Below are 15,657 nucleotides of genomic sequence, written 5' to 3'. Positions count from 1 at the left end.
AAGTTTGGGGTTGTTAAGATCATTTTTAAGAAGATTAATGTTTTCCTTCAAAGTCTCTTAATAAATATTGTGACATTAAAATTTAAAACAACAGTTGTCTAATTTAATATATTTTAAGAATGAATTTATTCCTGTAATATTTTTTTCCTGTGATTACAAAGCTGAATTTTCAGCAGTCATTACTCAATTTCACATGATCCTTCATTCTAAGATGCTGATTTTCTGCTCAAGAGCTACTTCTCTGATGTATTAGAAAGCTTTTATGTGAAATATTTTGTTAGTTTACATTGTAAAAGTCATTACATTACATGCATCCTTGCTGACTTTTTGGTAGCTTTTTGATGATATCCAATCAATATTCATGTATGGCTTAAAAGGGTGTTTTAATCTGGCAAAGGATATTTGTAACCAAAGAGCAATTGCAGCTAATTATACTCAAAATGCAGTAAAAGTCTATTTAAAATTAATCTATGCATAAGGCAGATAAACAGGACCCTTCTAAAAGGAAACTAAGAGCATCGATAAGGACTTAAAGTCCCCCGGGGATCACCAAAATTACATATTTAAAAGCTTTTTCCTTGAAAGCAAATTTCTACATGCCTTAAAATAGCTTGAATGTAACTATACACCCACTCACACCAGCTCAGAGATCCACTCGTTAACGATCATACGTTGTCCTGATTGGTTACAAGGTAGTTTGTGACGTCAGAAACACCAGCAATTTCAAACCACGTCTTTGGTTCACTGCAATTTAAAGGATTAGTTCACCCCAAAATGAACATTTCCTAATAATTTACTCACCCCAATGCCATCCAAGATATCCATGTCGTTCTTTCCTCAGTGGGAGAGAAATTATGTTTTTTGAGGAAAGTATTTCTGGATTTTTCTTCTAACAATGGACTTCATTGGTTACCATCATTTTTAAGTCCAAATCAATGCAGTTTCAAAAGTCTTTGAAGTGTTTAAACGGGCTGTACGCGATCACAGCTGAAGAAGAGGTTGTTCTCTAGCCAGTCCCTCCAGAAAAAACGCGATTATGCGATCGCATGATTCAATGCATAATCAGCCAAAGTCCGCATATTTATGCGGGGGCCGCGCTTTTTCAAATACGCTGCACTTTCGCCGCATAAATTGCAGATTTCCACGTGCAAAATATGCGGGCTTGCATGATTTCAAAATCCCCGCATTTTCGTTGCAAAAAGTCACATATATCTTAGCAGAAAGTTGAAAATTGTTGCGTTTACTTCACACAAGCACAGCCATTTCCCATGTTGCCATGGGAACGTTATGAAGTGACGTAATTACGCGACATCATTGAAAAGCTGCAAACCCCGTGATGCCGATGAAACCATGATGAAGCCCACAAATCATTCTCATTTGCCAACAAACATAAGCGCAAAGCAGTTTCCCAATGCGTTACATGACAGTGGGGGCAAATTATTTTAACAGAAGATGTCTGTTTTGTATAGCTACCTCTGTAAAACAGGAAGCACACATTTTATTTTTTTATATTTTATTCATTTTTACAGAAGTTTATATTCTTCATATTCATATTCATTTTGTAAAGCAATGTTTTGTAAGTTTGAGCCATGTGTTTATTAAGGTCTGAAATAAAACAAGATGAGAACTTAAATATTCCCAGCACTTTATGTGATGTAGTATGCTTGCTTATCATAGGAAGTAATAAGAAATGACTCTTTACATTAAAGTACATTTTTTTTTTAACATTTTTCTCTTTTTCATCAAACCGCAGTTTTTGCAAGTTCCCGCAATTTTTGCAAGTTCCCGCATATTCCATCGCATTTTTTAAGAAAACGCGCCGCATAATCAAGAATTTTTGCCCGCAACAATCACAAAAAAACTCTGCGTTTTTCTGGAGGGACTGTCTAGCGAAACGATAGGTCTTTTTTTTTTTTTTTAAATCATAATTTATAGACTTTTTACCTTCAATAGTTCGGATTGAGCTGATCAAGAAACGGACAGGCAACTACGCCATCACGTTGAAAGGTCATGCCGGCGCCGGCAATACTATTTGAACTAATATTCATATTCATCAGAATGTTATTCATATACTATTCATATTCATATTCACTGAATACTATTACTATATATATAATAGCAAACAATACTATTTGAACTATCCTCCTACGTACGGTCGCATTGTAAACAGTGGGACGGTACTTCTGCCGGCCGTTTGTTGATCAGCTCAATCTGAACTATTGAAGGTAAAAAGTCTATAAATGATTTTTTTTTTTTTTTTTTTTTAATGACCTATCGTTTCGCTAGAGAACAACCTCTTCTTCAGCTGTGATCGCATACAGCCCGTTTAAACACTTCAAAGACTTTTGAAACTGCATTGATTTGGACTTAAAAACGATTGTAACCAATGAAGTCCATTGTTAGAAGAAAAATCCAGAAATGTTTTCCTTAAAAAACATAATTTCTCTCCCACTGAGGTAAGAAAGACATGGATCTCTTGGATGGCATTGGGATGAGTAAATTATTAGGAAATTTTCATTTTGGGGTGAACTAATCCTTTAAAGGGATAGTTCACTTTGAAATTAATTTTTGATATGTTTTAGCTTACCTCAAGGGCATCCAAGATGTAGGTGTCTTTGTTTCCGCAGTAGTTTCAATTTTGATATTTTTAGGTCAAACCGTTCTTGTCTGTCAGTCATATAATGCATGTCGATGGTCACTGGCTCAAAACACAAGCACAGAGTCCAAATTAAAACAATTCCCCACGTCCAAATGAAACAATTCCCCATCATAAGTACACATTGATGGCCTAAGACACGAAACGAGCGGTTTGTGTGAGAAAACGAACAGTATTTATATCGTTGTTATCTCTTGAAAACAGCACACGTCCAAATGATCTGACGGCGCGGGCGGGTATAGATATATACATAGATGTCGCCTTGGCTACTGCAGTTCATTGGAACGAAATCGTAGCCAAGCGACATCTAGTGTATATATCTATACCCGCCCGCGCCGTCAGATCATTTGGACGTGTGCTGTTTTCAAGAGATAACAACGATATAAATACTGTTCGTTTTCTCACACAAACCGCTCGTTTCGTGTCTTAGGCCATCAATGTGTACTTATGATGGGGAATTGTTTCATTTGGACGATGGGGAATTGTTTTAATTTGGACTCTGTGCTTGTGTTTTGAGACAGTGACCATAGACCTGCATTATATGACTGACAGACAAGAACGGTTTGACCTAAAAATATCAAAATTGAAACTACTGCGGAAACAAAGACACCTACATCTTGGATGCCCTTGAGGTAAGCTAAAACATATCAAAAATTAATTTCAAAGTGAACTATCCCTTTAAGGAGAAAATACTCAACAGTGGTGTTGACCTATGAATTTGCACATGGTTTGTCTTAAAGCACATTTAAAAACATCACATATACATATAAACAACATTAAAAACTTGATTTTCACCACAGGGGGGGTCTTTAAGAATTCTGCTAATATATGAAATGGGGCACAATTAAACATTGTCACAAGATTATGTAGCAGTATAATAACAACAGCCATGGTAAATAAATGTTTGAGAATGAAGCCCTTGTTCAGGGAGTGGTCAAATAATAATTTTTGTTGTTCCAGGACCCATAATATTGTAGTTATAGCATTGTTCCCCTGCTTGTACTTTTTATATTTTGGCATCTGCATCCTTGATATAGCTTGATGTGTGGCTGTTCTGTGCAATCCATCAGTATTACTGATCTTGCCTTTCTTGATAATGAGCTAAGCACGTTTATTAACTTCATCTTGATATGATCTGAGAAAGCCATTAGTGTCTGGTTCGGGAAGTTGATTTCATCAGTGCACACTAAGCAGTATTAGAGAGTGAGGAGTGCATTGTCTTGGAATATGCTGGTTTTGATAGCCTCTGAACCAGTTCCTCTGCTATTGTATGTCAGCTAAGTCATCCAGGATTTCATGGATCACTTACTCATTTGTGTTACCTTTGCATTGACCTTATGTTGCTTGAGCGATCAAGGAGTGCAGCACACTTTCTTAGACCTTCTGTTAGTCAGTCCACCTATTGTCTATTTGATCTGTCTGCAGGAATAGTTCTATCCAGTACATGATGATGATGATTAATATGATATAATACTGACCGTTTAACCGTTAACCGAAAGTAAACATTTTGACCGATTAATACTATCAGTTAAACGGTTTAAAACGTTTTTTTTTTAAAGCTTTTTTTTTTTAGTTTGCTGCATGGTTTAAAAATAAAATACTATATAGCATATGTATTAACTCACGGAGCGCGTAGACACGCGCAACCACACACGTCTCTAGCGAGACGTTACCTGTGTATTCCCGGGACATCGATCCGTCCCATAGGAGAGGGTGTTTTCTGCCGCGGGTCTAATGGCGTGTTCACACCAAACGCGAATTTAATTATTTGCGCGAGTAGATTACATACAAGTCAATGCAAAGACGCGAATTGGGCGACGCGTTTGCCGCGAAAGCTCGATAATGGCCTCAATCGCGTCTTCCACGCAAGACAAGTTGAAAAATTTCAACTCGAGCAGAAAATGTGCGTGAAGAGGTGAAATTCACCGAGTTGAGTGCGCCTCTGGATGGTGATGTGAACCCAGACACGTCGGCGTTTGGCTTTCCTCCGTATTTGGGACTTCCACAACAAGTACAGAGCAGCAATATCATTTATTTCAGACATGACGGAAAAATTATGGCAGAAAGAAATTGTGTTGTTGTTGATGATGATGACACACTCCTTTGCGCGGTATATTTTTATTCGCGAGTGACGCGAAAAACATCCCGCGAGTAATCTAGAGCGAGTAAATAACGCGATGCGAATATACACTTCGCGTTTGACTGTCAACAGGCTGCGCTCCAGACTGACCCCACATCACGTTGATTGATATGTTGCTTTTTTTAAATAAAAATTAGACAAGGTGTTGAGGTAGGGCGGCTATTTTTATTTAACGAAAAATCTTAGTCTAAAGGAAAAAAAAAATCCGGTTTTTGAAAGCTTTGTTCAAACGGATTCAGTGTTTTCTTTTTGTCATCTTAATTTGTTAATTATTTAAGTTTAAAAAATATATTTAGTGTAGGCCTATTTTGTTTTTTATTTGTATTATTTTGTTCTGTTTTTCTCTCACTGTCAGAAATGCTGCAGGTGCGCAAAAGAAATACTTCATTTAAACTGAATCCAGGTTCTGTTGTTGATCTGTTCTGTATGCTGCTGTTTGCACTTTGCACGTTAAAATAAACCCTTAAAAAAAAAAAAAAAAAAACTATTTTTTTAAAGGGTCACAGATACGCGTCATTTTTATTTGGAATCTTATCAGTTAACGGTTAATAATCGATTAAAGAGTGCCGGTTGTCGGTCGGGAAAATTAATCGAAATGAGCATCCCTAATACTGAACTCTTTACCAATACCAAATCATTTTCTGTGTTTCTCATGTGCTTCATGATTTTCTGTAAAGCCTTACATTTAACTTGAAGAATAAGAAAGGTCACTTTTTCACATTTGAATGCTAAATTTAATCGTCTCTGCTCCATGCCTCGCTTTTAATTTATTTACAGTTTTTGACAGGTTTCTGTCCATGTTATCTACTGACATGGCAGAGCAGAGCCTGATTTAAAGTAAATGCCTTAAAGGGATAGTTCACCCAAAAAGGAACATTGTCATAATTTTGCGTCATCATTAACTTATTCCAAAACCTTAATACTTTGGTTAATCTTTTAAACACATATTAAGATATTTTATGAAACATGAGAGGTTTCTGTATCATATCGCATAATTTGTGCTGACTTCAGGTAGTGACTGGTCAACAGATCATGTTTGCTCGTATGTCGTGTTGAGCAGATGGGATTGCGAAAAACGAGATCAAGTTTTTGATAATGATTCAAATAAGGAATAATGAATTACTGAAAACACCCAAAGTGTACATGCACCATTTCAGGCTTACTACGGTTAGCAGACATTATGTTTGTGGATCTCAAGACATTTTTCAAGTGTCTTTTTCTGCTTCTTTTGCTGTGGTAGATTGTCAGGCTATAAGTTCCTTTGGTTACACTTTATTTTAAGGAGTCCTTGTTACAGTGTAATTATATATTTAAGTACTGAAAAATATTGGTTAACTACATGTACATATACAGGTAGGGTTAGGATTAGGGTTTGATTTATGGTTAGTTGCATGTAATAATGCATAATATACTGTTATTACTATAAAAAGTACATGTAAAATGTACATGTAAAATTAAGTCTACCGTAACTTTGAAGCAGCTTTGCATGATGGAACATGACAATGACGTATGGAACTTGAATGACTTCATTGTCATGCTGAAAATTGATGAGCACCTTAAAACATCTGTTGACCAACCAGGGTCAAGCATTCTGGTGTTCTGAATAAATTAAAGACCCCCTGTGGTGAAAATCAAGCTTTTAATGTTGTTTATATGTCTATGTGGTGTTTTTTTATATGCTTTAAGACAAACCATGTGCAAATTCATCAGTCAACACCATTGATGAGTATTTTCTCCTTAAAACTGCAGTGAACCAAAGACAGTCTCAAAAACGTGGTCCGAAATCACCATTGTTCTCTACGTCACAAATATGTAACCAATCACATCAATGTGCAGGCGAGCTTTAGCATATCATTAACTATGACCGCTCTGAAGCAGGTGGGAGTCTCATGAGAAGCCAGATTATCCCGTTATATTTGTCTGTTAATATGAAAAATCTGGTACATTTAGCAATATACAGAGTGAATTATGTATTAGGGGTGTAACGGTACACAAACATGATGGTTCGTTACGAATATCGGTATTGAAGTAACAGCTCGGTACAGCAGTGGGGAGTAAACTAAACACAATTTTTTTTATTTTTTTTTTTTATTAAACAAATGGTGTCTCTCACTTTAAATAAATTCAGTAATCATTATCATTTTCTTAAGGATACTTTTTTTTTTATCTCCGCTAATGCTGTGTAAACTATATATCGGGAGCCCTTTCTTGCACATTACTATAATATTAAAGGCTACAATTAACAACAGACCCCAAACTATTAAATTCACTTGCTATTTATTTTTAGATACAATAATCAACACTCAAATAAAAAATAATAATGTAATTTGCACATTAGGCAGGTTTTGCATTAACTTCTCCTATTCATTTTTGAAATATAGTAATTTACACAGTTACTGTCATAACTTGTTTTCATGACCGTGACCGTGAGTACCGTTACACCCCTATTATGTACATGATGTATATTACAATGTTATGATGAACTATATGCCTTTCTCCACTGACGTTTCTAAGGATACTGATTGTTAGAAGGCAGCTGTCTGACTCAGAGATGGCGAATGAGAAACAGGGTCTGAATCCGAAATCGCCCCCCTAAACCCTCATTCACTATTCCCTACGTTAGTCCACTAAGACTGTTCACTTGAAGGAGTGAATGAAAAGGAGTGAGCAAATTCAAATTGATTTTTTTCACTGGAAAAAACATTTAAATATGTCATTTTGGTGATCAAAGATAAGGTTTAAGAGATCAAATTATTGACAACAGGGGAACTTTACACTTTTCGAGGAAAGAAAATTCGGGAGCATTAAACCCTTGTAACACTGTTACAAGAGCCAGGTAGTGGTTACTTAACAACTGGCTTGTGTGTATGACAGTAATCCTATTGCGTAAGTAGTCTTTCCTCTTCTATTTCTCTTTGTACTGTGCTGTGTAGTTTCATATCCAGCATTGCAATTCATCTTCAAATCCTATCCAGATTCAGAGTTCAGATTTAGATCATCTGAACTCAGCTTGGTTCACTTATTCATGGTTCTTTCCTCCTTCTTCCTTCAAATTCTTCAGGCTTTCTCTTTTTTTTTTCTGCACATCTGTGCAATACTTAAAAGGTGATTGAGTTTGTGACCGATTTGCTGAGAAATATTGGGAGAAATGTTTAATAATATTCGCAAACCATATTCACAAATAAGGTTAATAAAAAATCTGCGGTTTCTGTCACACCATGACACAGGAACTGACTTTTTCTAAGCACTGAAGAAAAAGTGATCAGGCAAAACTCACTTTCTGCCCTTGTTCATTGAAATACCTTTTCTCAGACAAAATCTATTTTCTCATTTATGCCATCATGTGGGTATTTTACACAGGTTTTACACTTTTTGCCAAAGGTCATGTAATCATATACTTTATACTGTATTTGATCAGTTAATACATTTTTTGTGTACTCCACTAAAGTATTACAGGGTGAGGGTGAGTAAATGATGACAGAATGAGACATTTTTAAGTGAATTATTCCTTTAAGCATCATTATCAGGATTATAATGGATCTTGTTTCACAAATAATTTTTTCAAAACTTTGATCTTTCCCAGTGCATCCTCTGATCATTTCTCTGATATTACACTGAGTGCTTCCGAAGTGTTTAATAATTCTGTTGCTCTCATTTCTAGAGGAGGAGATGCACCCAGAGTTCATCACGTTTCTCTATCAGCTGATTGAAGGCGCAGCCGCCAGGAGCTACGGGCTAAATGTAGCACGTCTGGCTGAAATCCCAGAGTCCATCCTCAGGACCGCTGCATTCAAGTCCAAAGAGTTGGAGGCTCTCGTGAACAGCCGGAGGTACGTGGGCTGATTTGTTACACAATGGAAAAAGAACACTGTAGTAGATTTGGATTGTGGAGGAGCTTCCTTTAGTTTAGAACAAATATTTAGACTATTCAGGGAGAGAACTGATCTGAAAATCTGAAGAGGTTACAAAGTGTTATAGAAGTAGTAGACGTGTATTCATATGATGCATTTGATCATAGAAATGGAAGTCAGTATTAAAAAGTACATGTCCTGTTATTAAAGTCAGCTGCTTTGCATAGATTATTTTCACATACAGCACGTAAACCAGTTTGTCCAGTTGCATGTATTTTCTATTAACACTTGAAATAAATTTAAAGGAGGAAGTAAATAGATTAATCTCTCCCTTTGATTTATAATGTTAATATTTAAAATCAGTTATCTATTTTATTGTTATCTAATTTACACCAGCCACTAAAACAGAAATGTCTTGATTGATTTGGCTACATTATTAAAAAATATTTCCTGAAGTATTGACTCAGTGAAGATGCTGTTTATACCTTTTTGTAATGGTGTGATGTAACATGATATTATCCCCTTCTCTTTTTACAAACATAGGAATATGGTGAGACTGTTATCTGATGCCTGGAGTATCAACAACAAGGAAACATTGCTGAATTGGAAAAAGTGCAGTCCCTAATATTAGCATGATAGGTTTTTCCCATAGGATGATGGTTGCAAAAAAAAAACTAAAAAAACAAACACTGAATATCATGTATTTAAAAACACCATGTATTTCATCACCTGTGTTGTCTTTATATAGACACTCATATCCAGGTGCTTTGACCAGAAGATTTCTCAATATATTTGTGACCGTATGAAAAAGAAAAAAGACACATGTTTCTAAGAGTGTTAGTGTAATGTGGTATTTACATTGATTAAACTGGACATCAAATTGTGGAAATTGTGGTGCTCATTCTCTTTAAAGGGAGAGTTTCACCCAAAAATGAAAATCCTGTCATTATTTACGACTTACTTTCTTTTTCGGAACATGAGATATTTTGAAGCATGTTTGAAAAGTCAAAAAGATTTGAAATGACAAGAGGGTGAGTAATTGACGACAGAATTTTCATATATTATGGGTGAACAAGTTTCTTCTGTAATCTCATCGTCCTCCAAAGGTGAATGATACATCTGAACTGGTGAATGAACGTCTGAGGTGAATGATAATCAGTCTTCATGAAAGCTGAAGCAGTCAGAGAACATAAAACCCTCCTGCGTCTTCTTCCCATACTCACATTTGCATTGCTTTGAAGTCCCCAGGTTTGCTTTAATAATGTTATTTTAAATGTCATTTCAAATTAAGTATTTTAGATATGCCGCACTTTATAAAGTAAACTGATTTAATTGCATTTTAACATAGATTTGGATTAGTTTCTGTCTTTATGGCAAAAATACAGTATATCGGTTATCACAACCATCTTAACCCATTATATCCGTCACTTTAGCATCCAAAAAGGCAAATAAAGGAAAGGAAAATGAGTGTTGAATTATTAGATGTAATTGAAGTTGATAGATACTGATGTCACTTGCATCTGCACTGGAAGCATCCATGTAAATTGGTGTTTTTCTGTCCTGGTCCTGAAGTACCCCTGCACTGACCCTTATCTGACCAGTCCAGAGCTTCATCCAAATTCCTGTACTTATGAAGTGAATGGGACGAAGAGCGAAACTTTTCAACTTGACACAAGTGACACATTCAAAATGTGCTGTGCTGGGATCCTCCAGGACAAAGATTGGGAAGAAGCCCTATTGTAAGTATTTGTTTAAAGACACTATGAAATAAAAATGTACAATTCTTTTTTTTTTCTTTTTTTTTTATAATATTGCAGTATTATAAAATATTTGATTTGCAGCAGCACCCCCTGTTTTCACAGGATTGTAAATGCAATGCAAATTTTTTTTCATTTACATTTATTTATTTTTAGCATTTAGTCATTTATTTGTAATAAACACTTTAAGTGGGCTAATTAATGTGTTATGTATATGTTAAAATTATGTTTTTTAAAACATACGCGCCGAGTGTGACGTCATAATGTGTGTGTGCAGAAACACACACAGCCGCTCTACTCCTGAGCGCAAGTCCACCGTCAGTGTTGTGTAAGGTAGGCACTAGGCAGGTTTTTTGTGTTCATTTCTATTTCCTGTCGCTGTCCATGCTCTTTTATTGTATATAACTGTAAACAGCCCAATAACCCTTTTATTTAAAGGCTTAATTTATGTCCTGTAGACCAGTCCATTGCATTACGATTAAAAGCAGTATCGATAATGTCAAAAATGTGAAGTGCAGTCAGATGTCCAGGTGTGTGTGTGCTGTTTAAATGAGTGTTCTCACCGATACGCTTGCTGTGATTCGCAGAGTTTTGACGAGTTTTATAGACTTGATATTGTTGCTTAATAAAAAGTGGTGACTAACAACAATGGAACAACCCAATCTGTTTCTGAAGGACAAAATTAAGCTCCGCCCTACTTTTTTTTTTTTTTTCTTGTCCAGGAAGTCATATCACTCGAATATACGTCACAGCAGGGAAGACTATTGCAACTTCTGTTTAATCCCGACTTTAACGTGCGATCACATTTACAAATGGAACCCATTATAATCAATAATGCTGTCTACACTGGATGCGGCCTGCTGCAGCGCGACACCACAAATTCACCAAAGTAAACTGATTCCTCGTTTTATTTCTGGCGTAGGCTACTCCCAAGCGCTTGCGCTACTTCTGATATGAATGACAAATGGATTTGCCATGGCTGCATCCGGTGTAGACATGGTGTTACCATTGTTCAGCGAATTCTGGCGGGCAAAATCCAGTCATTCAGTAGGAATCCACACGATTGAGAATATCACATGAGGGTGAAAATTTTCCCCACATAGATTTCGCATCATGTTCAAGATGGTCATGCAAATTCTTCAGGTTGTCCCACAGAAAGGTTTGTGAATTCTGTGTGAGCTGTGCTTCATATCGCTTCACTTGTAATTAACGTGGACCTTTTTTGCTAATGTGACCTCACCCTTTCACTTGTTTGCATGGCAATTTTTATGCAATAGAGCGATAAACGACATGTATTTAATGTGCAATTTTTAATGCTGCTTCTAGTTATTACCGTATTGTTCGTCTTATATACAGTATTGTGTTAGTACCTCAATAATTAATTTGTAAGACTGAAATATGACATGTTGCCAGGGTTCGAAATGACTTAGGACTCTTGGGGGGACCCCTAAAATGTAATTATTAAATTATTAAAAATTCTGAAGATTTTTTTCATGGTTTGGGCTAGGCCCAGTATTGTAGTGGTGTCTGGAGAAGTGGCTATAATCTAACAGGTAACCCTCTAACTCTGGAGCAACAAAGTTACAGCACCTTATATAAATCTAATCCCTGACATGACAAAGTGAATAACAGGCCATTCTGTCCTTGAGCAAGGAAGTTGACTCTAAATCCACCAGGTGTACTCATTATGGCAGCACCATGCACCTTCAAATACAAATGGCATTTCTCATCCCTTATGTTACATTAAATGGAATTTGTAAAACAACTGGCCGCTGGATTGAATAATAATGATGTCTGAAAAGACTGTACTTACATTAGATGGTTTACTTTGTTTCAAAGTAGTCAATCCATAACCTGAACTAAAATCTTTAGGGACACGTTTAAAAAAAAACCTTAAGATATTCTATCATGACTACAGCTAGCAAAAAACGTTGACAAACGTACTCTTCTTATCATTACACTGGGTATCTATGCAACTTGAACTTGAACTCCTAATATTTTACTATAAGCAATTATGGAGATATAAACATAATCGAAGCACTTACAGGATTTTCATTCAGGATTTCACTCTTTGTGAGGTCTCGTTTTGCCGTGTTCAGCTACAGTACGTGTCTGCGGGAGCACCACAACAACAATCTGCGATGCTGTACAGGAACTCACTCGGCTAACAGCTGCCCTGATTGCTGCCTCGCGCTAGGAAATAAATAAATTATTGTTATAAATATAAAACGTCACTAAAGACCTATAATTTTCACAATCATTTTTATTGTTAAAATATATTTGTCGGGGTCCCTAATGACTTATGGAGGGTCCGGGACCCCCCCCCCCCCCTCATTTCGAACTCTGCATGTTGCCATGGACTAAATGTGAATTTTAGTTTTTCTTTTACTGCATCTTGACCTACCATTAAAGCGCCTAATTGCCCATGTCAGGTGCCTGCGCGTCGCCACGCCCCATCATTAAAATATCTGCAATGCCCGCCCCCTCATTAATATCTGCGATTCGTTCTGCCCGCGCTTTCGGTCCGCCCACTCATTAAAACCTGCGCTCAGCCTCAAGGGAAAGTGAATCTCAGAGAGAGAGAGAGAGAGAGGAGCGCTGTCTCTTTAAGAGGATGCCAAAGCCGATTACATCTGAGCTCAACAGTGATTCTCTCTCACCGTCTGTCCACTACTACTGCTTATTTTGCTGTACTACATGAGCTTTACTCGTTGACTGACAGTGTTGTTCGTCGGGGTTCAAACTTTTCTTCAGGCCAATATGGATTGGGCTCCGTACTCGTTTGGATGAGTCGCGTATGAGCAGTGCGCGCGCTTCAGCTCGGCAACTTTCCCGTGCGCATTTCTCCAAACATCCTTGTTGGAAAGTTAAAATCACATGGGATATGGTGACAAACAAGTGAACACACATTAAACCAAGACGGAAAATGCAGAAGAGTGTTCGGTACAATGAGGGACACGCTCTGTATCTCTCCGTTATCGCGCGTAAAGAGGGCACCAAGCGAGGCTATCTCAGCAAGAAGACCACAGAAAACAGCAAATGGCACGAGAAGTTTTTTGCACTTTATCAGAATGTTTTATTTTACTTCGACACCGACCAGAGCGCTCGACCATCAGGGATTTATCTTCTGGAAGGATGCACATGTGAACGAGTCCCTGCGCCTAAGGTATCCACTGTTGGCAAAGACACACTTGACAAGCTGGTGAGTTTCTTCAACATATCAGTACGAATTACGAGGGTTGTCTTATATATTCGTTACATCTGCATTTTCAACGTTTCTCTAAAGACACAAGTTTAATTACAAGTTAGTAGGAGTGAATAGAAGTCGCGTTCCTGATGAGGTAACCATAGCAACATTACGCCGCTTTAGATCTTTCAGTTAGGATCTGTATCAGTAGGCTATACAATTCAATACATAATCACTTTATTATATATATATATATTGCCCAATCTCAAAAACTATATTGTGTTGTGTAAAGGTCTTTTAGATGTTGACGCTTAGCTAACCGAGTGTCCAAAATACGTTTTTGTTTGCGCGTGAGGAACCTCCACAAATCGCGCCCTAAAATGACAGACTGAAATACCTTTTAAAAACCGTAACCCCTAAAGTAATTGAACAATTTTCACATTAAATATTATAATAATAAAAAAGTAAAGAATACCGGAAGTGAAAGGGAATAAGTTACCCTTTATGCTTTTTGTATTTTGAGTAAATATCCGATGGAATTATCACTGACGTAATTGTTCAACTTGAAGATAGCTATTATTTCTGCTCATATTGTAAATAATAATCAAAATGTCGACAATATGTAGCAAATATCTAAAATATAATTAAAAATGTCTTTGTAATAAATTATTTATGTTCCATGTGAAAACCTGTTGCATTGGACACCCCAAGTCCTCTTTTGAATAGGATTCGAGCAGCGCAGAAACGTGACCATGATGTCATATGCATTAAATGAGAGACCATCACATCCAGAGAACTCCTATAAAATCTATAATGTCTCGTGATGTCTTAGTAGCATGTGAGAGGTAATGGATTTCACATGATGTTCTTCTGGCAAAGAAATGTGAATGAAACCAGAAATGTTCACCTTCTGGTGCCTATAATGCAGTGGTCTGCTGGTATCATAAAAAATATGTAAAATAGGTGGCCACTGATGTCATAAAGTGATGTCAGTTAGAGCTTTAGAGGCTCCCTATTCAACAGGTGCAGACTGGAACCTTTGCACAGATTTTTTTTTATTTTATTTTTTATGTAAGACAAGTGTCAGAAGTATCACAAGTAGCCTAATATGGGAATTATCCAAGCTCATCTTTCGGTTAACACTTTCATCTGCTGATAAATCTCTCACAGGCACAAATTTGCTGTTGCATTCATATAATCACTTAAGGTAATTTCCCCCCACTTTTCAGTCATAATTTATGTAAACACTATAGTGTAGATCTCACCTGCTGCCATAGTATTTATCTCATGTCAAATTATTCAGACCTCACTATTTTCTGACTAAATTGGAACCCCTCTACATGAACAGTCTTGTGTAAAAGTTGAATCTCTTGAAATCCAAGTGAGATTTTGTGTCTGTTATTCTAGTTTTTAAGTCATTGGTAGTCCAAACGTTGACCAAATTCACTTTTAGCAAATAAATATGAATGCTGTTGTTTAGCTGGCACAGGTCTCCCCATAGCGATTTAAATGTTGTGTACAAAAAAGATACAACATCAGAGAAAAGATGGTTTTGCAGCCAGATTGTGCAGCTCAGCTAAACCTTGAGCTCTTGGTAGAAAAACATGCTTTGTGGCTATGACGTAAGTAAAGACTATATTGACTTTTTTTTAAGGGATAAACCATTTGAGATGTCAAGGTAAGTTCATATGTCCTTAGATTGTGTCCATTCTTTTCAGGAGCAATTGATTTAATTATGAACTTGTAATTTAGCCTAAACGTTTTATCGTGGATCCTCGGAAGCATCAAAAATAGATTGAATCAGATTTCAATCAACCATCTAAACACTAACTCTGCTAAACTGCTGATGAGTTAATATAATTATTATTGATTTCATGTTGCAGTTGCCAAAGATTCATGTACACTCTTAAAGATAAAGGTTCTTTATTGGCACTATTGGTATGTATGGTTCCATGAAGAATATTTAGCATCCATAGAACCTGTCCATTGTACCACCCCCGTTATTTTAAGAGTGTAATCGTGTCTTTAGTTTTGTTTCCTTTGCCTGTTAGCTGCTGTGAACTTTG

The 15,657-nt window shown here is 36.6% G+C and overlaps 2 protein-coding genes across 5 annotated transcripts in view; both read left to right on the top strand.

The window, feature by feature from the left end:
• msh3 (mutS homolog 3 (E. coli)) overlaps positions 1-9,530 on the top strand; it is a 67,374-nt gene extending 57,844 nt beyond the window's left edge. The window contains exons 23-24 of the mRNA XM_084414059.1: positions 8,458-8,626; positions 9,191-9,530. Of these exons, the coding sequence (XP_084270185.1) occupies positions 8,458-8,626; positions 9,191-9,272 (251 nt within the window). The 3' untranslated portion in view covers positions 9,273-9,530. The remainder of the gene's footprint in view (positions 1-8,457; positions 8,627-9,190) is intronic.
• A 3,440-nt stretch (positions 9,531-12,970) lies between these two features.
• rasgrf2b (Ras protein-specific guanine nucleotide-releasing factor 2b) overlaps positions 12,971-15,657 on the top strand; it is a 63,199-nt gene continuing 60,512 nt past the window's right edge. For all 4 annotated transcript variants that reach the window (XM_084413363.1, XM_084413362.1, XM_084413361.1 and 1 more), the window contains exon 1: positions 12,971-13,606. In XM_084413363.1, coding sequence (XP_084269489.1) covers positions 13,331-13,606 — 276 coding nt within the window. In that variant the 5' untranslated portion in view covers positions 12,971-13,330. The remainder of the gene's footprint in view (positions 13,607-15,657) is intronic.

This window comes from Rutilus rutilus (genome assembly GCF_951802725.1).
Source record: "Rutilus rutilus genome assembly, chromosome: 7".
NCBI classification, from domain to species: domain Eukaryota; kingdom Metazoa; phylum Chordata; class Actinopteri; order Cypriniformes; family Leuciscidae; genus Rutilus; species Rutilus rutilus.
Note: the sequence above shows the minus strand (reverse complement) of the source record. Positions and strands in the feature narration are given on the sequence as shown.